General features: G+C 38.6%; 1 protein-coding gene across 1 annotated transcript in view; it reads right to left on the bottom strand.

Annotated features, from left to right (window-relative positions):
- LOC106069928 (uncharacterized) overlaps positions 1-11951 on the bottom strand; it is a 45192-nt gene extending 33241 nt beyond the window's left edge. Inside the window, exon 1 of the mRNA XM_013229705.2 lies at positions 8901-11951. Within this exon, the coding sequence (XP_013085159.2) occupies positions 8901-11229 (2329 nt within the window). The 5' untranslated portion in view covers positions 11230-11951. The remainder of the gene's footprint in view (positions 1-8900) is intronic.
- Between the last annotated feature and the right edge of the window lie 11913 nt (positions 11952-23864).

Below are 23864 nucleotides of genomic sequence, written 5' to 3'. Positions count from 1 at the left end.
AAGGGATGGGGTGGAGCTTGTGATCAGTGGCTTCAATTCTTAAAAACTTCAAAACTTCTTTAGACTTTAAAAAGTTTCTATGACGATACTTATGACCAATTAGCTTATCAAAGTTTCTATTTTCTGTGGACGGCAATTCAATGTGTACTCCCTATGTGAAGCACACTGAATACGCCCGGGAAGTCGAATATTTACAATTTTAATTATATGCACTAACAGGCAACACTTTCGGGTTATGGGATGGGAAAGTTTTCACTTTAAAAAAAAAAAAAACGTTTTGAATTAAAACTTAAAAACGTATCTTTAAAATGGTTTGCACAAATTGTAAGACAAATTTCCTTACGGATAATAAAGATTATTATTATTATTATTATTATTATTATTATTATTATTATATTCTATTCTCTTCACAAAGGTTTTTATAACTCAATAGTTTTCTATTCATACCATACAGGGGCGGACTGAGTATCAAAATCGGCCCGGGCATTACCATATAAACCGGCCCACAAATGGCATGTCATATATTTTCGGTGGGGGGGGGGGGAATTTTTACCCCACTCCACATTTTATTTATATATATATATATATATTTATTTATTTATTTATTTATTTATTTATTTATTTATTTATTTATTAGTGCGTGTGTATATGTAATTAATCTTCATTACATTCTGATCTTTCATTCTTTCAAACGTTTTTTCTACCCTAGAATACTCTCTTCCTATAATTAGTGGAAAGACAGTACACACCGCCAAAGAGCAACTATGGAGTCCGGGGGAGCGCTGTGAGCTCCCCTCAGTGGGGTCCGGGGCTCCGGAACCAAGCATAATTTCCGTTATTTTAAGCTTTAAAAATGCATATTCTGAGGTATCTACAGTGCAATTAGCCAGCTACTCTTCCGCTAAAAAAATTCAAAAACCAAATCTACTATTCAATGGAATCCAGCGGCTGGTAGAAAATTGTAAAATGCTTTAGTTTTTTAATTGGAGGGGGAAGGGAAACCACAAAAACCCTTTTAACTACGCTCATTAAATTTGGTGACTGTAGTTTGCTTAAGTTGGCTGCACTGGGGCAGTAAGTAAAGTTTCCCTTTCAGACAATGAGGTCTGAGGCAAGTGATGGTTTGAAGACCCTCCCCTCCCGGCTATTATAGGTGTAAGCCTAATTCTCTACAAATATATAAAGTTTGATAACGCATCGAAAACTGGATGTATGCATTCGTAGGATTACATAATGTATTCTATTTATACATGTATGTAGTCTGAAAACTATAAACAATACAATAGCAGCCTAATGAGTTTGAAGTTTTTTGGTATTACTTATAGATTACAGACGTTTCTTCAAAAGATAAGATTGTTACGTCTTACGCATTTCATGTGTCAATCTAGTCATGTTGATCTGTGACTTAAAATATTGTTACAAATGAACAGAGATAGGTAGAGGTCAACGTATGACCCCGGCGAGATGACACAGCAGCTAGTGTTCCCTGCATTCTACATGTACAAACAAAGACAGGATGTGACTTGTCCACACGTGTTGTTCCAGGGGACGAACAGATCTAAGTAGGGGGACAGTTACTAATGAACAGTGACAGATAGAGGTCACTACGTGTGACCCCAACTTGATGACACTGCAGCCGATGTTTTCTGGAATCTACATGTATAAACAAAGACAGGATGTGACGTTTCCTCACGTGTTATTTCAGAGGATACTAGCCGTGTTTGTGCAACTTTGGACAAGCGATTAGGGACTCTATATAAGCCAGAGAGTTAATGTTAAAGTCAGTCGTATGGAGTCGTGAGTTAGCCGTTACAGTCGATACAGACGATGTAAGACGTGTGCGGCTCTAGTAGAAGAGAAATGTGTACGACTCGATGCAAGTTAACTAGGGTAGAGTTAACTGGAGTGGACTACTGTCGTTAAAGTCTATACAGCGAACTACAGTGGAATTCAGCCGTTACAGTCGATACAGTCGATGTAAGACGTGTGCGGCTCTGATGTGGTAGACTGGAGTACGACTTGGTTCAGCTTTGGGAGACCTGGAGCGACACTGGGAAGTGTGTCGTTGGTCTGTTACGACTTGGTTCAGTTTAGGAGACCTGGAGCGACACTGGGAAGTGTGTCGTTGGTCTGTTCTGTGGAATACGACTCGGTGCAAGTTGAGAAGAGATGAATTGCAAAGAAGTGAAGAGATGAATTGCAACGAAGTATAGCTAACTGTAAACTGACAGATATTGTACATTCTTCTACGCTACATGTTACAGTGACGAATTGTTAGAGTTAATAGTCATTAAAGTTATATGAAACTGAAAGTTTAGTCGTCAAGTTCTTTACAGTGTTTTTATTTGTGTGCCTACTAATACTTCTAGCCAGAAGATTCAGAAATACGTAACAATTGGTGTCAGAAGTGGGATCTTTCTGGCTAGAATGTGTTCCATCAAACTTCTATTTGAACTTGACATGAAAGAACTTAGACAAGAGCTTCGAGAAAGAGGTCTACAGCTTAACGGAAATAAGGAAACGCTAACAGCACGTCTCAGACAAGCCCTGTTGGAGGAAGATGAGAATCCGGACACTTGCCAATTTGAAATCAAACCTAATATGACAGAGCTCCTGAGAACCTTGCAATACAAAATGAACTCGGTGAACGAGAGCATTAAGGAGATAGAATCAGAAATCAACACCAGATTTTCTTCATGTAACCAGTTGATCAAAGCCATGAATGAGAATGAACAAATAGCTACCACGCCGAATAAGACAGAAGATCAAACAAGAATCATGATGAACGAGCTACTGAACACTCAACAGTATCAGATTGTGTCGACAGATGAAAGAGCTACACCATTAATGAACAGCGAACAATTGTCCAACCAAGAATGTTGCGATACAGAAAATTACGATAAAGATGCTGGCGATGGCTGTGCTGTCTTTGACTGTGATAGCAAACCAAACGAATGTGGCCAACAAGAAATGAAAAGAGACGGTAGCTGTTTCTATTTCAACGAAAAGCAGAATGAGAGCGCTGAAGAAACAATAGAAAAGACCTATAGTTTGACCGAAGTTTTTGCTACAGATAAACATGATATGAGTACCTCAACCAGCCAAACAGATCAAGACAACGTTAGGTCTGCGTCCAAGCCTGTTGCTGTGGGCCTTAAAGACTTCTGTCTATCTGCCATTGTCTACGAGAGGAACTCGAAGCTTGATTATTGCACCCATGTGTTTGACAAGAACTGTACGTACGTAGCTATGCAAGAAGACTGTGAATGCCAAGAAATACACCAACAAGCTCTAGACTTAACAGAAGCTTGTACAGCTATCAAGGTAGGCGTGAGAAGCCCTGGTGATAGTCAAGGAATTACAATAGAAACTGATGCTGAAGTTGATGGACCTTTGCACGTTGAATGTTATCAACCTGCCCCACAGTCGAGTCCTCCAGACTCGGATGAAGGTGATGACGTGTTTGACAACTTGCCTTCAAGTGGACTTGCAGCTCATTCGCAAAGCACCCATCGAAGAATAATGCTGAAGCAACTTGTTAGATCAACAGTCTTGATGACTACAGCTATGAAATGCCATACCTTCCTATGTGCTAAGAGGCTGCCATCAGCATTGATCGACAAGAAAGCAAGCCAACGACAACGACATCAACGCAACGAAAGAAATATCAAATTGAGGAGGAGGCGGAGAAAGCGACACATGCAGAGTGCAACGTGGATGGCTCCAACAAGATCAAGATACAAACCCACCCCTTCTCCCACTGATAGACCCCCACCTGCATTTATGAAACTCCATAGCCCATGTTGTTAGAAAACAAGCCCACCAATTCTCCCACTGATAGACCCCCACCTGCACTAATGAAACTCCACAGCCATGTTTTTAGAAAGATTCTGTCCGGAACCATCAGACCAAAGAAGAAAGCCTTACGAATCAGTTGAAAGTGTGAAGCCACTAATGAATAATCTAAGAACATTCCTCATGAGAATAGGTTGATGAAGTATAACAGAGGTTTTAGAAGAACGCTAATTAAGTCAGAAGCAAGAAGGACAGAAAAGAAGTAGTTTAAGATGTCAGAACTGTAGTGAGTAACCATCTGAGATAGAACTGTACAAATAAAACTGTGCGAGAAGATCAACCCAACATCGTACAAACCCAAGTCAGTTGCTGTTGTTTAAAAGAAGAGCATGTGAATATTGCTGTACTGTGATGAACCTAGTTATCTCTGAAGAAGCTCTGTAAAAAGATGCTAGAAAATGTAAAACGCAGCCAGTTAAGCACGAACTCGTTAGAATGCTGATGAATTTCTCGACAAGAGTGCCCAATGTCGTCATCTGAAGGTCGATGTTTCCATACCAAGATTGATGAAAACATTTGTGAGGAACTGCTGAAAAATGAGGATTTGGCTCCCATTCTTCTATGGAAAGAAGATGGACAACTGCCAGATTGAAAGAACATCTCTGAGAAGGGGGCAACCACCAAAGCTTCCTACTTGATTGTCGATCGATTTCATCAGTATCGTGATGAAGTAGAATCTGTTCGGGACGAACAGATCTAAGAAGGGGGCAGTGTTACAAATGAACAGAGATAGGTAGAGGTCAACGTATGACCCCGGCGAGATGACACAGCAGCTAGTGTTCCCTGCAATCTACATGTACAAACAAAGACAGGATGTGACTTGTCCACACGTGTTGTTCCAGGGGACGAACAGATCTAAGTAGGGGGACAGTTACTAATGAACAGTGACAGATAGAGGTCACTACGTGTGACCCCAACTTGATGACACTGCAGCCGATGTTTTCTGGAATCTACATGTATAAACAAAGACAGGATGTGACGTGTCCTCACGTGTTATTTCAGAGGATACTAGCCGTGTTTGTGCAACTTTGGAGAAGCGATTAGGGACTCTATATAAGCCAGAGAGTTAATGTTAAAGTCAGTCGTATGGAGTCGTGAGTTAGCCGTTACAGTCGATACAGACGATGTAAGACGTGTGCGGCTCTAGTAGAAGAGAAATGTGTACGACTCGATGCAAGTTAACTAGGGTAGAGTTAACTGGAGTGGACTACTGTCGTTAAAGTCTATACAGCGAACTACAGTGGAATTCAGCCGTTACAGTCGATACAGTCGATGTAAGACGTGTGCGGCTCTGATGTGGTAGACTGGAGTACGACTTGGTTCAGCTTTGGGAGACCTGGAGCGACACTGGGAAGTGTGTCGTTGGTCTGTTACGACTTGGTTCAGTTTAGGAGACCTGGAGCGACACTGGGAAGTGTGTCGTTGGTCTGTTCTGTGGAATACGACTCGGTGCAAGTTGAGAAGAGATGAATTGCAAAGAAGTGAAGAGATGAATTGCAACGAAGTATAGCTAACTGTAAACTGACAGATATTGTACATTCTTCTACGCTACATGTTACAGTGACGAATTGTTAGAGTTAATAGTCATTAAAGTTATATGAAACTGAAAGTTTAATCGTCAAGTTCTTTACAGTGTTTTTATTTGTGTGCCTACTAATACTTCTAGCCAGAAGATTCAGAAATACGTAACAATATGTTAAATCATTGGTTTTCCTTGCTGACTCAGGCAACCCATTTCATTAAAAGATAAGAGAAAGCAGTACGATTAGAGAGGCACTAACTTAATTAATGTGAAAGGCTCTTGCTTCCTCCTAGTACATTCTCAAAAACGCGAATGGTATATGAATATAATATGACCCATTATTAAACTAGTCGACCGGCGGCGTAGCATACGCCGCTATTTTGCATGGCCGGTCTTAGGCCACTGCAACCTAAGCGATCGCAGTGGGCCCCCACTTTCAAAGGATCCGCACTTTCATAGGACCCGCGCTAATTCAAGGTGTATAAATTATTAAATTAAACCATTTTATAACTTAAAACAAATTTCCCGCGCCCTCCTGTCGATTTACCAGGAGCTCCTGGAAATCTCCGGAAATTGCAAAATATACGAAAAAGTCCTTAAAATATACGGAAATATAAAGAAAAAAAAACATTTTGGGGTGTCATTCAATATATAAAACGCCAATCCTACGCGCGATAAACAAAAATGGCATTATGCATTAGCCGTAATTGTGTAGTCTGGTGAAAGAAGCTTCTCGCGCCTCAAACTAATGAAGAGTTACTTGAGGTCAACAATTCTTAAAGATAGATTGAAACATTTGGTACTTCTTGCTATTAAGCGTGATCTATGTAGGAAACAGAATTGTTAGGATATACTCTACGACTTTGCTATACGAAAGGCTCGTAAAGTAATTCTGTACGTAGTAAAGAATGAATAAAATACATAGACGAATTTATTTTCTAATACAAACTCTTAAATCTCACAAATTATCCGCTTCCCTACCCAAACTTCGCCCAGCGAAATCCGTTTCCAATAGGGCCCCACAATGGTTTCATTGGAACCATTAAAAGACAGGGGAGGGAAATAGCAAAAAAAAAATGGGAGTGCAATCAAAGGCCCATGCCGACCAGCAGAATCATTAGGCCAAACCGTTTGCCCATATAGCCAGTCCACACCTGATACCATAATTTCTCTAACACTTCTCTATTCTATTGTTTTATTCCCTTTCTATTCCCAGTTTATTGTTTGGAAACTTGAACTTGCCACCAATCAACAACCAATGGGCCTATGTATCTCATTTCCTGTAGTGTTCCAATGACTGACAACAGTCCATAGATCGAGTCAGTCCATTCTCCGCTCTATCATAGACACTTCACACTTTGTTTCAGAACAGTGGGTCTGCCATACTACATCACGTGACCACAACCCATAGAACCTTGACCTCGTGCTACGCTCTTAAAGCCGACAAGAAAACTTATTGACCACTTTCACCAACGGATAATACCTCTAAACAACAACAGCCTTTTGGTGTATCTGGTGTCATGAAAACCTACAGGAAGTGTTGATAAGTGTATGTTTGTATAAGATATAGGAAAACTTGTGCGAGTTTTAGCATTACAGAATTAAATGTTTAAGTTTTTATCATTAAGTCAAAGAGAGAGAGAGAGAGAGAGAACTTTTTAAAAAATTAAATTTCTTTCTTTTCATTATTTCAGCTTTTTAAATATTCTTTCACAGAATGTAGGCCTAATTCCCAGGATAATTTATTTAAAAGTTGGCATCTTTGAACATTATTTAATAATTAACTTCCATGTGTATTCTAATTAATTATTGCAAAACTTTTTAAAGCAGACTTTATGAACTGAATAACCTGCGCTAGGGTGCAAATCAAATGAATGAGCTACACTTGAGGACGTTGTAGGAGATTGTATTATACAATGTTAGTCGTCAACGTGTATTATATTATGTATGAACTATATAGCAATCAGTGATAGCGTAGCTTTTCTTAGGACGATACTTTTTTTTACAATGGATTGTAAGGCAGTGTACTCATGTAATGGTACCCTAGCTCTACATACTACATGAAAGTATGTGTCTCACTAAAAGGGTTTTATAAAGTCAAACATACTAGTTCCTTAGCGCAAAGAAACACACGAATCTGAGACAAGATTTGTCTTAGTCTAGAATTGTGAGGGAAAGAGAAATATACAGAATGACAGAAGGGCAGACAGGTGGATGAATGAATAGTATGAGTGAAGGAAGGTGTTTGAAAAGAAGCATAAAAATATTGGCATTAAAAAATGTTACAAAAAATGTTGCTAAAAATATAGATACAATGTCGCTTTAGCTAAAATCTTAAATCTACTTTCAATAACCTAATCGGAAGCCAGAATGACTTTAATAGTAGAAGAATTATTTCTTTTTCTTTCACCACTACGATCTCTCTCTCTCTCTCTCTCTGTCTCTCTCTCTCTGTCTCTCTCTCTCTCTTTCTGGTTCAATATATGATGTAGATCTACTAAATAGTGTAGGACTGCTACTAAACTCTCTATTGTTGCCACTGGGCAGGAGACGATCACCTGACTACAAAATAACTTTGCACACACCTTCCCTCCCCCGCCTCTCTTTGGCTTGTAACATTTTTTTGAAGAGTTCCATTAATATAATCCCTTTCGGAAACATAAAAACTCGGAAAAGTTAAAGGTTAAAAATAAAAGCGTGCGACCAAATCATGTCATTCTCGCGACATTGGATTCATTAAATATGGATCATTTTAAGTGGTATTCTTTTCTTTCCGCAGAGTCATTCGATTGGTGTTTGAACTATACAATATTTAACAAGGCGGTACACTTTATAATGTCAGAAAAACAAAATTAGTTGGTCGACATTTCAGAATGTTTGTGATTAACAGAGATGTCTTTTCATTTAATATTAATATTATATTAATATAATAGATTCAGCCAATCTATTCACTTCTGTATAGTAGAATAAGAAAACGATATCGATTTTGATGGTCATGGTCAATCTATTATATGGCCAGCACAATTAACAACCGCCTTTACTTTCTTCAAGTATCTGTTAAGAGCTTGGGTAAGTCAGAACTCAAATTACGTATAAAAACATTCCGAACAGCAGAGGTAAATACACAACTATCGTCGTTTTGAGCTGAAGTTATTGGGTATTAAAGTTATCTCACGCAATTAGGAATCAACAAAGCTAGAACACAAAACTCTCTATAAACTCAACTAGTGACATCATGAAAACTCAAGGTAAAGCTTCTGGTGGTCACAAACTACAAAGCCCAGTACACGGTCAATACAAAGGCTGTGAAGCAATTTATAAGCTTTCTCCGATAGTGAAGTATTCTGATTACTATATTTTTAAAGTTATTTTTCAACACTATACCACATTCTGAAGACATCTTAACATGTTTTAAAGTCTTGGGTCGATAGTGTCATGAATAGGAAAGAAAAAAAGATAAAAACTTCATAATTGCAAATCTTTCATTCAAACTAATTTTTGTCTATGAGAATTATTCACTCACCTCCAACTGTTTGTACGTATCCATTAGTCATAGCGACTCTACGGTGCCAAGGCTCAGATAAAGTCAGAACCACCAGGGAGACAGCGGCACCCAGTATCTGGACACTCACCCCAGCACCGAACAGCAAGCATGCTGCCTGCCACGCCCCTGAAGGAATTCTAGTAATATCGATGCGAGGCGTGTCCACGACGTAGGGGAAAATTTCCGTTTCGTTGTTCAGGTTACGATAAGAGTACAGCTGTTGATAACCGAAGTTAACGCAGATAGACCTAGGATGTGAGAACCGTTGATCTCTGACGCAGAGATTCAGGAGACCAAAGGAATGAATGTGGTCAGGATGTACTGCCCAGAAAGGCGTCAGGAAACTTAACAGGCAAGTAGCAGCCACGAGGACAGAAAGGAACGCCCACAGAAGCGACACGGGGGAAAAACTAATCCGCCTATGACCACAAGTTAGATGTTGGATGAGTGTACTTTGGCTGAAAGAGGTGTACACCGAGCTGGACACTCCAGGCTCCAAACGCTGAGCTAAAAGATAATTGACGGCCTCTGGAGCTCGTAGCAGCGTGTGCTCTTCCCAGTTGTCTTGGCTACTGAACTGTTGATATTTAGTGGAGTGCTGCCTGTTGAAAGGTTGCTCAGAGGAGTCAGAGAGTTTGCTGAAAGGGCACTTCATTTGTGCCAGTGGAATGAAAATGGATAAATCAAAATCTTTGTTTTTCTTCTTCTCTCCCATGTTGCTTGTAAAACTTGAGTTATGTTCCCTGACAACAGGTTGAAACATGGAACTTTTATTGTAATAATGATGTATAGGATGTGGAGCTAGTTCTCCCGGGATACTTTCCGGATTAGGTCTTTCTTTACTTTTTGCTGCGTTGAATATCATTTCTGAATGAACGTTTGGAGAATCCAGAACTCCTGTGTCGGAGAAAATAAATGGGTATTTGTGTCCAGTGATGGAACTGTTCAAGTACTGATGAGACAATCTTTTGTCGTGAAGATCTTGACGACACACTGACAGGATTTGCTCGTTCCTCTTAGAGTGACAGGAGCACGCCACGGAGACTTCGCTGGAGGACGGTGATTTGGAATCTCTAGAATTGTTGATGTACACTTTCTCCTGACTAGACATCTTGAACTGTTCTAAACGGCCCGATTGTTGGGCATTTCGTCTGCTATGTATAAACCGGCTCCAGTTGTCCAACTCGGAAGATTCTGTGCTAGATTCGATATTTGTATTACACAAAGATGATGTGAATGAACATGGACGGCGATTGCGATGCCGCTGAGAGTTTTCTTGATAGCTTTGTGCTGAGACGAACTTGAAATGAGCTCTGTCGTTTTGGCTGTCAATGTAAATCTGATTTGTTCTAGGCGGAGCAGAGTTGCGAACAGAAGATTCTTTGCAGGCACATTGTCTTTCACACAGTCGAGACTGAGGTGGACATTGCGGATCACTGTTGGTTTCAAAACCTGGCTCTGGATATCGCGGGGAACTTGTATTCAAAGAGTCGGGTTTGAAACAAGTGTCGCTAAAATTTTGTGGGGATACGCCTCTGTCCGGTTTTGCAACGACTATTCTCTTAAGATCAAACTCTCTGTTACATTCTGAAGTAGCCTGTGGAGTAATTTCAGCAATTAAATCTTGCACCAGCTCTGAATGGGTAATTTCTAAACTGATATCCTTCAAAATATCTGAATGAATATTTGAAACTTTGTCAGTATTATTATCTTTTGAAAGCTCAGCATTGGTAGCTAAGTTTGTATTTATTTTAGATACATTTGTAATCAAATCCCTTTCTTTGATGCCTACTGAATCAGATTCTGATAATTTTGGATCAAGTTTTGCTTGTATCAGTTTATAGTCTTCTATGTTTATAGTTTTATATTTCTCGTTTTCAACATGTTCATCTTGATGGCTGAGAGTGTTTGTATCACATCTTTTAAAGAGATGTACATTGTCATCATTGATGTCATCATGAATGAGCTTTGTATGTATGTCTGTCTCGTTGAGAAGCTGCCTATCATGTCCACATTGAGTATTTAGTCTATCATGTCCACATTGACTATCTAATCGAGAATATCCACCTTGCTTCTCATGTCCACCGCGTGTACCTATCTCATTGTCAGGAGAGTTCACTTTGTGACAAACGCCAAGACAATTGTACTCTCCCCCGCCATCTTCCACCAGAATTTGGTCACCGCGACACAACCAGGCTTGCTGTACGCCACCAGGGGGCTGCGACAGCGCTTTGTGGGGGTCTGATCGATCAGTTGGTAACAATCGATCGGAAATGGGCGTCAACTGACCAATCTTGGCGGATTTCATCGCAAAGGTTTGGAGGCCAAACGAATGTGTCGCAATGTCCTTGATGATGATTTGTTTTTAATAGAATTAGATTAAGAGATAGTTGGAAAGATGTTTTGAACATGTAATCACTTGACGTCTTGTTTACTGTAACTGTTCTCCCAAGCAGGGCTTCAGGTCAAGATAAACTCAGCTTTTTTATGATAATATGTAACTTGTAAACGCTTAACTCAGCAAATGTATCCATTTTTTTTTAAAGAAAAAAATATTTTCAGTAAAAACAACACAAAAAAAGTCATAACAGTACTATTTTTTAACATAGCGAAAAATCATTAACTCTTTTAAAATTTGAAAAGAAACAAAAGGTCAGTATTCCTTGTCCAGAAATGAGTTCACTTTGTTTTCTTCTGTTGGGCATTTCTTATGTCACAATTCCTCCAGTTGAAAATTAAGAATTAAAAAAACAAATAACTTCACACAGGTGGAAATGTTTTCATCCTTTTCCAAACGAATTTCCTCAAACTTTTTAAATTATCCAAAAAAGTATCTTGACGGACGGGTTTGACTGGCATCCGGAAGTTGATCTATCCGATGGCGCCATTATAAATGACAGCTCTAGGGACAAAATGTCTGACGTCAGTAGGTGACAAGTGGGGTTCAATGAAGCGTACAGGAAGCTATTTTCAGTCTATCAGTTCTGCTCGGTCCGGTGTGTGGCACCAGAGAGGTCCGCCTTATCAATCCACGTCACACACTTGTTGAACACCTCACACATCTGCCGCTAGCATCTCGCGCGCTACTCGCCCCTTCCGCGTCTCAGTTTCTATAACAACAGGGGGAGAGAAACGCAGGAGACAGTTCTGTGTGGCTTCTGCGATACATTCCCTTAGAGGCGACTTGAGGCAATTTTTTTTTGTAGGTGAATGTCCCAGAATACAATTCAAGTGGTACCCAAGCTTCAATTGGTCCATTGACTGAGTCTATTGAGTTGTATGTTATGTACAGAAATGTATAAGACACAAGGGCATAGTGGATTGCCAGTGGACTGATTCACCACTAGCAATAAGTTAAGCTGGTTGTAGTAGTTTTTAACACGACTCTATAGGACAGAGAGGACATTAGAATTGAAAATAGGACTAGCCTAGGACATAGGTGTAAACATCAAAGATAAAAAAAAATATTGTTTTAAGTGATTGAAAAATTAGACTTAATTTAATTATTGGGCCATTTTTTAAACAAGAAACATTTTAAAGATATTTGCTTCTAAAACTTTTTTACAATACCGGAACTTCAATTTAAGTCCACATTTATGGAACTTAGGTGGACACAGATCTCGAAAGCGGCTCTAAGGATTTTCCTAGAAATTTGACAGTAGATGTATATCGTTGGGAAAAGAATGACTAGCTCGATGGCTGCACTGGGAAACTCGTTTGAACGTTAGAATTGTTCAAAGTAGACAAGAAATGACTAGCTCGATGGCTGCACTGGGAAACTCGTTTGAACGTTAGAATTGTTCAAATTAGACAAGAAATGACTAGCTCGATGGCTGCACTGGGAAACTCGTTTGAACGTTAGAATTGTTCAAAGTAGACAAGAAATGACTAGCTCGATGGCTGCACTGGGAAACTCGTTTGAACGTTAGAATTGTTCAAAGTAGACAAGAAATGACTGGCTCGATGGCTGCACTGCGAAACTCGTTTGAACATTAGAATTGTTCAAAGTAGACAAGAAATGACTAGCTCGATGGCTGCACTGGGAAACTCGTTTGAACGTTAGAATTGTTCAAAGTAGACAAGAAATGACTAGCTCGATGGCCGCACTGGGAAACTCGTTTGAACGTTAGAATTGTTCAAAGTAAACAAGAAATGACTGGCTCGATGGCTGCACTGGGAAACTCGTTTGAACGTTAGAATTGTTCAAAGTAGACAAGAAATGACTAGCTCGATGGCTGCACTGGGAAACTCGTTTGAACGTTAGAATTGTTCAAAGTAGACAAGAAATGACTAGCTCGATGGCTGCACTGGGAAACTCGTTTGAACGTTAGAATTGTTCAAAGTAGACAAGAAATGACTAGCTCGATGGCTGCACTGGGAAACTCGTTTGAACGTTAGAATTGTTCAAAGTAGACAAGAAATGACTGGCTCGATGGCTGCACTGGGAAACTCGTTTGAACATTAGAATTGTTCAAAGTAGACAAGAAATGACTGGCTCGATGGCTGCACTGGGAAACTCGTTTGAACGTTAGAATTGTTCAAAGTAGACAAGAAATGACTAGCTCGATGGCCGCACTGGGAAACTCGTTTGAACGTTAGAATTGTTCAAAGTAGACAAGAAATGACTGGCTCGATGGCTGCACTGGGAAACTCGTTTGAACGTTAGAATTGTTCAAAGTAGACAAGAAATGACTAGCTCGATGGCTGCACTGGGAAACTCGTTTGAACGTTAGAATTGTTCAAAATAGACAAGAAATGACTAGCTCGATGGCTGCACTGGGAAACTCGTTTGAACGTTAGAATTGTTCAAAGTAGACAAGAAATGACTAGCTCGATGGCTGCACTGGGAAACTCGTTTGAACGTTAGAATTGTTCAAAGTAGACAAGAAATGACTAGCTCGATGGCTGCACTGGGAAACTCGTTTGAACGTTAGAATTGTTCAAAGTAGACAAGAAATGACTAGCTCGATGGCTGCACTGGGAAACTCGTTTGAACGTTAGAATTGTTCAAAGTAGACAAGAAATGACTAGCTCGATGGCTGCACTGGGAAACTCGTTTGAACGTTAGAATTGTTCAAAGTAGACAAGAAATGACTAGCTCGATGGCTGCACTGGGAAACTCGTTTGAACGTTAGAATTGTTCAAAGTAGACAAGAAATGACTAGCTCGATGGCTGCACTGGGAAACTCGTTTGAACGTTAGAATTGTTCAAAGTAGACAAGAAATGACTAGCTCGATGGCTGCACTGGGAAACTCGTTTGAACGTTAGAATTGTTCAAAGTAGACAAGAAATGACTAGCTCGATGGCTGCACTGGGAAACTCGTTTGAACGTTAGAATTGTTCAAAGTAGACAAGAAATGACTAGCTCGATGGCTGCACTGGGAAACTCGTTTGAACGTTAGAATTGTTCAAAGTAGACAAGAAATGACTAGCTCGATGGCTGCACTGGGAAACTCGTTTGAACGTTAGAATTGTTCAAAGTAGACAAGAAATGACTAGCTCGATGGCTGCACTGGGAAACTCGTTTGAACGTTAGAATTGTTCAAAGTAGACAAGAAATGACTAGCTCGATGGCTGCACTGGGAAACTCGTTTGAACGTTAGAATTGTTCAAAGTAGACAAGAAATGACTGGCTCGATGGCTGCACTGGGAAACTCGTTTGAACATTAGAATTGTTCAAAGTAGACAAGAAATGACTGGCTCGATGGCTGCACTGGGAAACTCGTTTGAACGTTAGAATTGTTCAAAGTAGACAAGAAATGACTAGCTCGATGGCCGCACTGGGAAACTCGTTTGAACGTTAGAATTGTTCAAAGTAGACAAGAAATGACTGGCTCGATGGCTGCACTGGGAAACTCGTTTGAACGTTAGAATTGTTCAAAGTAGACAAGAAATGACTAGCTCGATGGCTGCACTGGGAAACTCGTTTGAACGTTAGAATTGTTCAAAATAGACAAGAAATGACTAGCTCGATGGCTGCACTGGGAAACTCGTTTGAACGTTAGAATTGTTCAAAGTAGACAAGAAATGACTAGCTCGATGGCTGCACTGGGAAACTCGTTTGAACGTTAGAATTGTTCAAAGTAGACAAGAAATGACTAGCTCGATGGCTCAACTGGGAAACTCGTTTGAACGTTAGAATTGTTCAAAGTAGACAAGAAATGACTAGCTCGATGGCTGCACTGGGAAACTCGTTTGAACGTTAGAATTGTTCAAAGTAGACAAGAAATGACTAGCTCGATGGCCGCACTGGGAAACTCGTTTGAACGTTAGAATTGTTCAAAGTAGACAAGAAATGACTGGCTCGATGGCTGCACTGGGAAACTCGTTTGAACGTTAGAATTGTTCAAAGTAGACAAGAAATGACTAGCTCGATGGCTGCACTGGGAAACTCGTTTGAACGTTAGAATTGTTCAAAGTAGACAAGAAATGACTAGCTCGATGGCTGCACTGGGAAACTCGTTTGAACGTTAGAATTGTTCAAAGTAGACAAGAAATGACTAGCTCGATGGCTGCACTGGGAAACTCGTTTGAACGTTAGAATTGTTCAAAGTAGACAAGAAATGACTAGCTCGATGGCCGCACTGGGAAACTCGTTTGAACGTTAGAATTGTTCAAAGTAGACAAGAAATGACTGGCTCGATGGCTGCACTGGGAAACTCGTTTGAACGTTAGAATTGTTCAAAGTAGACAAGAAATGACTAGCTCGATGGCTGCACTGGGAAACTCGTTTGAACGTTAGAATTGTTCAAAGTAGACAAGAAATGACTAGCTCGATGGCTGCACTGGGAAACTCGTTTGAACGTTAGAATTGTTCAAAGTAGACAAGAAATGACTAGCTCGATGGCTGCACTGGGAAACTCGTTTGAACGTTAGAATTGTTCAAAGTAGACAAGAAATGACTAGCTCGATGGCTGCACTGGGAAACTCGTTTGAACGTTAGAATTGTTCAAAGTAGACAAGAAATGACTAGCTCGATGGCTGCACTGGGAAACTCGTTTGAACGTTAGAATTGTTCAAAGTAGACAAGAAATGACTAGCTCGATGGCTGCACTGGGAAACTCGTTTGAACGTTAGAATTGTTCAAAGTAGACAAGAGGACCAACAAATATTTGTGTATTTTTCCGCATTTAGGTTTTGTAACTCAGTTGTTTGTAACTAAGTTGTTTGTAACTAAGTTGTTTGTAACTAAGTTGTTTGTAACTAAGTTGTTTGTAACTAAGTTGTTTGTAACTCAGTTGTTTGTAACTAAGTTGTTTGTAACTAAATTGTATGTAACTAAGTTGTTTGTAACTAAGTTGTTTGTAACTAAGTTGTTTGTAACTAAATTGTTTGTAACTAAGTTGTTTGTAACTAAGTTGTTTGTAACTAAGTTGTTTGTAACTAAATTGTTTGTAACTAAGTTGTTTGTAACTATGTTGTTTGTAACTAAATTGTTTGTAACTAAGTTGTTTGTAACTAAATTGTTTGTAACTAAGTTGTTTGTAACTAAGTTGTTTGTAACTAAATTGTTTGTAACTAAATTGTTTGTAACTAAGTTGTTTGTAAATAAGTTGTTTGTAACTAAATTGTTTGTAACTAAATTGTTTGTAACTAAGTTGTTTGTAACTAATCGTTTGTAACTAAGTTGTTTGTAACTAAGTTGTTTGTAACTAAGTTGTTTGTAACTAAGTTGTTTGTAACTAAATTGTTTGTAACTAAAATGTTTGTAACTAAATTGTTTGTAACTAAGTTGTTTGTAACTAAGTTGTTTGTAACTAAATTGTTTGTAACTAAGTTGTTTGTAACAAATCGTTTGTAACTAAGTTGTTTGTAACTAAGTTGTTTGTAACTAAGTTGTTTGTAACTAAGTTGTTTGTAACAAAATTGTTTGTAACTAAGTTGTTTGTAACTAAATTGTTCTAGTTCTGGAAACAAGTTATTGTTATATAAAAAAAAAAGACAAGAACACCGTAGGTCCTGGCTCCAGTCTACCAAAGTGAATGACCTTGTTGGTGCCGTCCTGTTGTACTTACACTCCTCTACTGACATCAATAGGTTCACGCGCTGACACATCATTACTTCGTGTGTTACTGAGTGTGGTAGCAGGGTTAGCGCTGTGAGTCCGAGAGTCAGACAAGAACACCAGCAGCTCTGCCAGCGCATCTCTTATACTGCGTACGTCTGTTCAGTCTGTTCCTTGTTGGTTTTCTTTGATTGAAAACGAGGCAAGAGTTGCATGGGAAAAAAAAAAGCGGGGGGGGGGTATTTTGTTCCTTTTTAATCTTCATGAATTCATTTTTTACATTACATTTTAGAGGGTACGTATGTGTGTATGAGAGAGAGAGAGAGAGAGAGAGAGAGAGAGCGGTATGTGTGTTTCAGATGGGGAATTCTTGTTTTATATTTAAAAAGTAACAAAAAAACAACATAAAAATACTTTTAAAAAAAAAAGCTTATTAGAAGTGTAATTTGATCAATTAGCTTGGATCAGTCATGTAATTTGATCAATTAGCTTGGATCAGTCATGTAATTTGATCAATTAGCTTGGATCAGTCATGTAATTTGATCAACTAGCTTGGATCAGTCATGTAATTTGATCAACTAGCTTGGATCAGTCATGTAATTTGATCAACTAGCTTGGATCAGTCATGTAATTTGATCAACTAGCTTGGATCAGTCATGTAATTTGATCAATTAGCTTGGATCAGTCATGTAATTTGATCAATTAGCTTGGATTAGTCAAGTTATTTGATCAATTAGCTTGGATCAGTCATGTAATTTGATCAATTAGCTTGGATCAGTCATGTAATTTGATCAATTAGCTTGGATCAGTCAAGTAATTTGATCAATTAGCTTGGATCAGTCATGTAATTTGATCAATTAGCTTGGATCAGTCAAGTAATTTGATCAATTAGCTTGGATCAGTCATGTAATTTGATCAATTAGCTTGGATCAGTCATGTAATTTGATCAACTAGCTTGGATCAGTCATGTAATTTGATCAACTAGCTTGGATCAGTCATGTAATTTGATCCACTAGCTTGGATCAGTCATGTAATTTGATCAATTAGCTTGGATCAGTCATGTAATTTGATCAATTAGCTTGGATCAGTCATGTAATTTGATCAATTAGCTTGGATCAGTCATGTAATTTGATCAATTAGCTTGGATCAGTCATGTAATTTGATCAATTAGCTTGGATCAGTCAAGTAATTTGATCAATTAGCTTGGATCAGTCATGTAATTTGATCAACTAGCTTGGATCAGTCATGTAATTTGATCAATTAGCTTGGATCAGTCAAGTAATTTGATCAATTAGCTTGGATCAGTCATGTAATTTGAGATACCAAACAAAATAATGAAATACCAGTAGTTACTTAACATTTTTTAAAATTGATTCTTGTGTTGTCAGTTAAAAGAGATAATTGTGCACAATGTCTCAGCTTCATTGGGTGTAGAAGACATAACGTGTTGACACTTTGTACCAGACAGACAGAGTGAGTTGATAGAAGCTTTGTAAACAAGTAAAGTTACCCTTTCAGTTTCTACGGCTAATGTTTCTGTGGCCCACGTTAAACGAGTTTCATGTGGCCAGCACAACGGCCTTTACTTTTCCCAATCTAATGTTAGGTACTCATTAAGAGACGCTCTAATAGATCACGAAATTGAAAATTCCAATCTTCACCAGGAATCAAACCCAAGACTCTCAGGTGAGGAAGCCAATCGCTGTATCTGAAGTCTTTTGTGTCATTATGACTTGTCTACTCTTTTGTTATTGGAAAACATGAAAATATCGCGACCAATCAGTTCTAACAACGCTGTAAAGGATCTATAAGTACACATTTACACATCTATAGGTGAGTGATTGAATTGTTAGAAGAACGAGTCATATTGTTTTGGCTCATTAATTAATTACCTAGAAAATAAAATCTGGTTCTTACTTTGTAAAATGAGTTTTTCAGAATCCCCTAGTCATTTTTTTAAGAGATGGAGATTATTTCTAGCGTTTTTTTACTGCGCGTTTTTCACGCTATTACTGGTGCTATAAATAGTCTAACATGCTCTACGCTCTGGGGTGGAACTGAAAGGAAAGGGGAGATCTGGGAGGTTCCAAGCCTTAGGAAACACAAATCAGTTGGAGTCGAATCGCAATAAAAAAATTCATAGTCAACATCAGAATCAAACTCAAGCCCTCTTGTTAGGAGGCTAAGTGGTTTACGCTACATGCCACATCTATATATATATATAATTCTCGTCTTCCCTCAACAGTTTAAACGAGAAGAAGAAGTAAAGGAAAGATCACTCTCTTATTTCTGCAAGTCGGACGAACTAGTGTTACGCCAAGGGTAATAAGTGAAATTGAAGAGTTTGTATTAGAAAATAAATTCGTCTTGACATTTTATTCAATCTTTACTACGTACAGGATTACTTTACGAGCCTTGCATGTAGCGAAGTCATACAGTATATCATAAAAATTCTGTTCCCTACATAGGTCACACTCAATAGCAAGAGTTAAGAAATGTTTCAATCTATCTTTGAGAATTGTTGACCTCAAGAAATTCTTCATTAGTTTGAGGCGCGAGAAGCTTCTTTTTAGTTGTTTTTTTTAATCGCGCGTAGAATTGGCATTTTCCATATTGAATGACACCCCAAAATGACAATTTTTGTCTATATATTTCAGGAGATTTGTATGAGTTTTCTAAAAAATTCCGGATATTTCCAGTACTTTTTCGTATATTTTGCAATTTCAGGAGATTTCCAGGAGCTCCTGGTAAATCGACAGGAGGCCGCGGGAGCCCACTGCGGTCATCTAAGGCCGGCCCTGCAAAATAGCGGCGTATGCTACGCCGCCGGTCGACTAGTATTATATAAAAATAATCATTTCTTTGACAATTTTAAATTATAGGCTGTAGTATTGGTCTATTGAAACAATCAAAACACTATCTAGGAAGTTTAAAGTTAACACACATTGTGAGCATGCGCATTAAAACGTAATTATTAAGTATCAATGTATAACAGTCCTACTACAAGTTAGCACTCTGTCTATGAAAAAAATACAAAACTTAGTTTTGTGGTTTCTATAAAAAGAGAAAGAATGTCAGCCCTCAGCAACGGCTCGATCAATACATGTTTTCCACTCTTATTATATTGTCTCTTATTCACACCCGGTCCGAAGAATTATTTGCCATTCATTAGGTTATCTCCCTTTGTAGCGGGGAGGAACAGCAAGAGCAGACAACTGTGGTTTTTGTCAAGCTGACCAGATAGATGGCCGCTTATTAAGTTATGGCCCCTAGCGTAAGGCTCTGGTGGGACAATAAAAGATGACATGAAAGAGAACAAGGTCGTATGTGATTATGTTAGTGCTGATATTTCAAAGTGCGCTGTGGGGGTGGTTAGGGGTGCCCTCACCCTCGTACAAGGGAGCAGCAGGAGTTTGAATCTTGCTCTCTTACTCTACGTCCTCTTGCAGTCCTGCTCTTTCAATGTGCATATGACGCAGCGGCCGCCTCTGTGTATCTCCATCTCCGTCTGGATTCTATTTCACACAGTGAACATTACTCAAATAGTTGAATTTAGCTTTAATGTATTTTCTTTCATTATTGCCATGAAGCTATTGATTTAAAAAAAAAAAAAAGAAAAAAAAAAGTTTTTCATGCTTTTCAAAAGTAGTATCAACTGATAGAGCCATGTAAATAGCTTACTGAAAAAGAGTCACAATTAATAGCTGAGAATTAATAGCTGACGATTTATTACTGGCGAACTGTGTCAGATATTTAGTGCAAAGACTTCAGCCAACTCTTTATTTCAGAGTCTTTAAGTCCGTGCAGACCAGCGAGAGGATTAAGTCTTGTGTCTGTAACGTTGCATGTGTCAGAAACAAAAAGTTCTATTGTATTATTTACTACAAACTTAATATTCTTATTTCAACTATTTGAGTTGCCACCCACTGAACGAAATAAAGAACAAAAAAAAATCACTTGATCACGCACTTCACAGGTCAAGGTAGAGAGCAAAGTTCACGGTCACTCACTTTTTATTACTTATACTTTTATTTGCATTATAATTTCTCTGAACTCTCCGTCGCAACTAATTATTTAGTTGCATGATAAAAATATTCTTTATCTAATAACGCCGCTTTCATCAATAGACAATGACGTCATATGAGCTAATTTATTCTTATGTAGTGCCTTTCTATAGGTTTCAGGACTGAGGTTTTCGTCTCAGATTTTTTCGTCTGAGGTTTCAAGTTTTGGGTTTCGAGTCGGAGGTTCCAGATTCCAGATTTCTATAACCAGACTTGATGTTAAATTGTGACGTTGTGAGTTTTGGTACTACTCTGAACTTTGACTTCATCGTGGTGACATTGGCTAGAAAATAGATCTACTTGTGTGTACCATAAACATCTGTATAGGAAGTGCACTGCACCTGATTACAGAATCTTTGTCTTGAAATAGAATATTGATGAGGTCAATACTTTAAAAAAAAAAATACTGTTGAAGTATTTAATTGAACCATATAATACTATATGTACTTTATAGTCAATTATCATTCCCGTTAGTCGTATATCATTTCATTGTATAAATCTTATTGGATTAAATTCATAGTTTAATTTAAATCATCCTACACATTGTTTATTAGTTTCTGTCTAACTGAGTGTGTGTGTGGTGTCTCTGTTAGGCTGAATCTTGGGACTAATATTTGTTAAGTAAAAGAAAATTATAAATTAATTATAATACATACACACATTACAAATTAATGTTACTTTTAAGACAATTTAATACTTAAAAATTTATTTAAGTCCTGACACTCTCCATACATAAAGAACACAGTTTTCAAATATAATGATTTCTATATTATTTTAGATACGAGAGCATCAGTGAAGTTTGTGTTTAGAGTACATCAGTGAAGTTTGTGTTTAGAGTACATCAGTGAAGTTTGTGTTTAGAGTACATCAGTGAAGTTTGTGTTTAGAGTACATCAGTGAAGTTTGTGTTTAGAGTACTTCTATATTATTTTAGATACGAGAGCATCAGTGAAGTTTGTGTTTAGAGTACATCAGTGAAGTTTGTGTTTAGAGTACATCAGTGAAGTTTGTGTTTAGAGTACATCAGTGAAGTTTGTGTTTAGAGTGCATCAGTGAAGTTTGTGTTTAGAGTACATCAGTGAAGTTTGTGTTTAGAGTACATCAGTGAAGTTTGTGTTTAGAGTACATCAGTGAAGTTTGTGTTTAGAGTACATCAGTGAAGTTTGTGTTTAGAGTACATCAGTGAAGTTTGTGTTTAGAGTACATTAGTGAAGTTTGTGTTTAGAGTACATCAGTGAAGTTTGTGTTTAGAGCACATCAGTGAAGTTTGTGTTTAGAGTACATCAGTGAAGTTTGTGTTTAGAGCACATCAGTGAAGTTTGTCTTTAGAGTACATCAGTGAAGTTTGTGTTTAGAGTACATCAGTGAAGTTTGTGTTTAGATATAGTTGCGTCAGTGTGTGTTTGTGTTGAGATAATAGTGCACCAGTGTTTGTGCTTGGATGAGTGTGCATCAGTGTGTTTGAGTTAAGATGAGAGTGTATAGTTTGTTTGTGTTGAGATGAGAGTGTATAGTTTGTTTGTGTTCAGATGAGAGTGCATCAATGTGTGTTTGTGTTGAGTGCCCCAGCGTGTGCACCTATTTCTTTAGAACATCAAGCACAAACCTAATTGCGTATGGTAACGTAGAACGTTGATCTTGTTCTGAGACATTGACTTAGGTTTGAATCTCTCTCAAAGAAATGTCATACAAATACAACTTTCAAACGTTTTGAAAGCCCCACTAGACCTCTGCTGTCTTTTAGACTAATAGCATCAAATAGAGAATTAAGGCTAGAGAAATAGTGTTGAGTACAGATGAAAGAATCTTCGCTGATATTTACATACACAATTGACCATTGTCATAAACGGCGGGAAAAAAGCTACAAAGAACTGGCTGTTTTGGTGTATTGTTCCAGTACACAGGCAGGTGTTGAGAAGTTAGAACTGGCTGTTTTGGTGTATTGTTCCAGTACACAGGCAGGTGTTGAGAGAAGTTAGAACTGGCTGTTTTTGGTGTATTGTTCCGGTACACAGGCAGGTGTTGAGACGTTAGAACTGGCTGTTTTGGTGTATTGTTCCAGTACACAGGCAGGTGTTGAGAGAAGTTAGAACTGGCTGTTTTGGTGTATTGTTCCGGTACACAGACAGGTGTTGAGACGTTAGAACTGGCTGTTTTGGTGTATTGTTTCAGTACACAGGCAGGTGTTGAGAGAAGTTAGAACTGGCTGTTTTGGTGTATTGTTCCGGTACACAGACAGGTGTTGAGAAGTTAGAACTGGCTGTTTTGGTGTATTGTTCCAGTACACAGGCAGGTGTTGAGACGTTAGAACTGGCTGTTTTGGTGTATTGTTCCAGTACACAGGCAGGTGTTGAGAGAAGTTAGAACTGGCTGTTTTGGTGTATTGTTCCGGTACACAGGCAGGTGTTGAGAAGTTAGAACTGGCTGTTTTGGTGTATTGTTCCAGTACACAGGCAGGTGTTGAGAAGTTAGAACTGGCTGTTTTGGTGTATTGCTCCGGTACACAGGCAGGTGTTGAGACGTTAGAACTGGCTGTTTTGGTGTATTGTTCCAGTACACAGGCAGGTGTTGAGAAGTTAGAACTGGCTGTTTTGGTGTATTGCTCCGGTACACAGGCAGGTGTTGAGACGTTAGAACTGGCTGTTTTGGTGTATTGTTCCAGTACACAGGCAGGTGTTGAGAAGTATCGTGAAAATCTTGAAGAACTGAGCAAAAAAAAAATCAGATGAGGAAATTCTCAATGATGTGAATGAATATGAGATAATAAGTACGCAAGCTAAGGTCAGATCAAAGTCTAGGGTCTCAATAACGCAAAGAAAAAAGAATGTCTCGCACTGACACCATAGGCTCATGCAGTCATTAAAGCGAACTAA

This window comes from Biomphalaria glabrata, chromosome 12 (genome assembly GCF_947242115.1).
Source record: "Biomphalaria glabrata chromosome 12, xgBioGlab47.1, whole genome shotgun sequence".
Classification (NCBI taxonomy): domain Eukaryota; kingdom Metazoa; phylum Mollusca; class Gastropoda; family Planorbidae; genus Biomphalaria; species Biomphalaria glabrata.
Note: the sequence above shows the minus strand (reverse complement) of the source record. Positions and strands in the feature narration are given on the sequence as shown.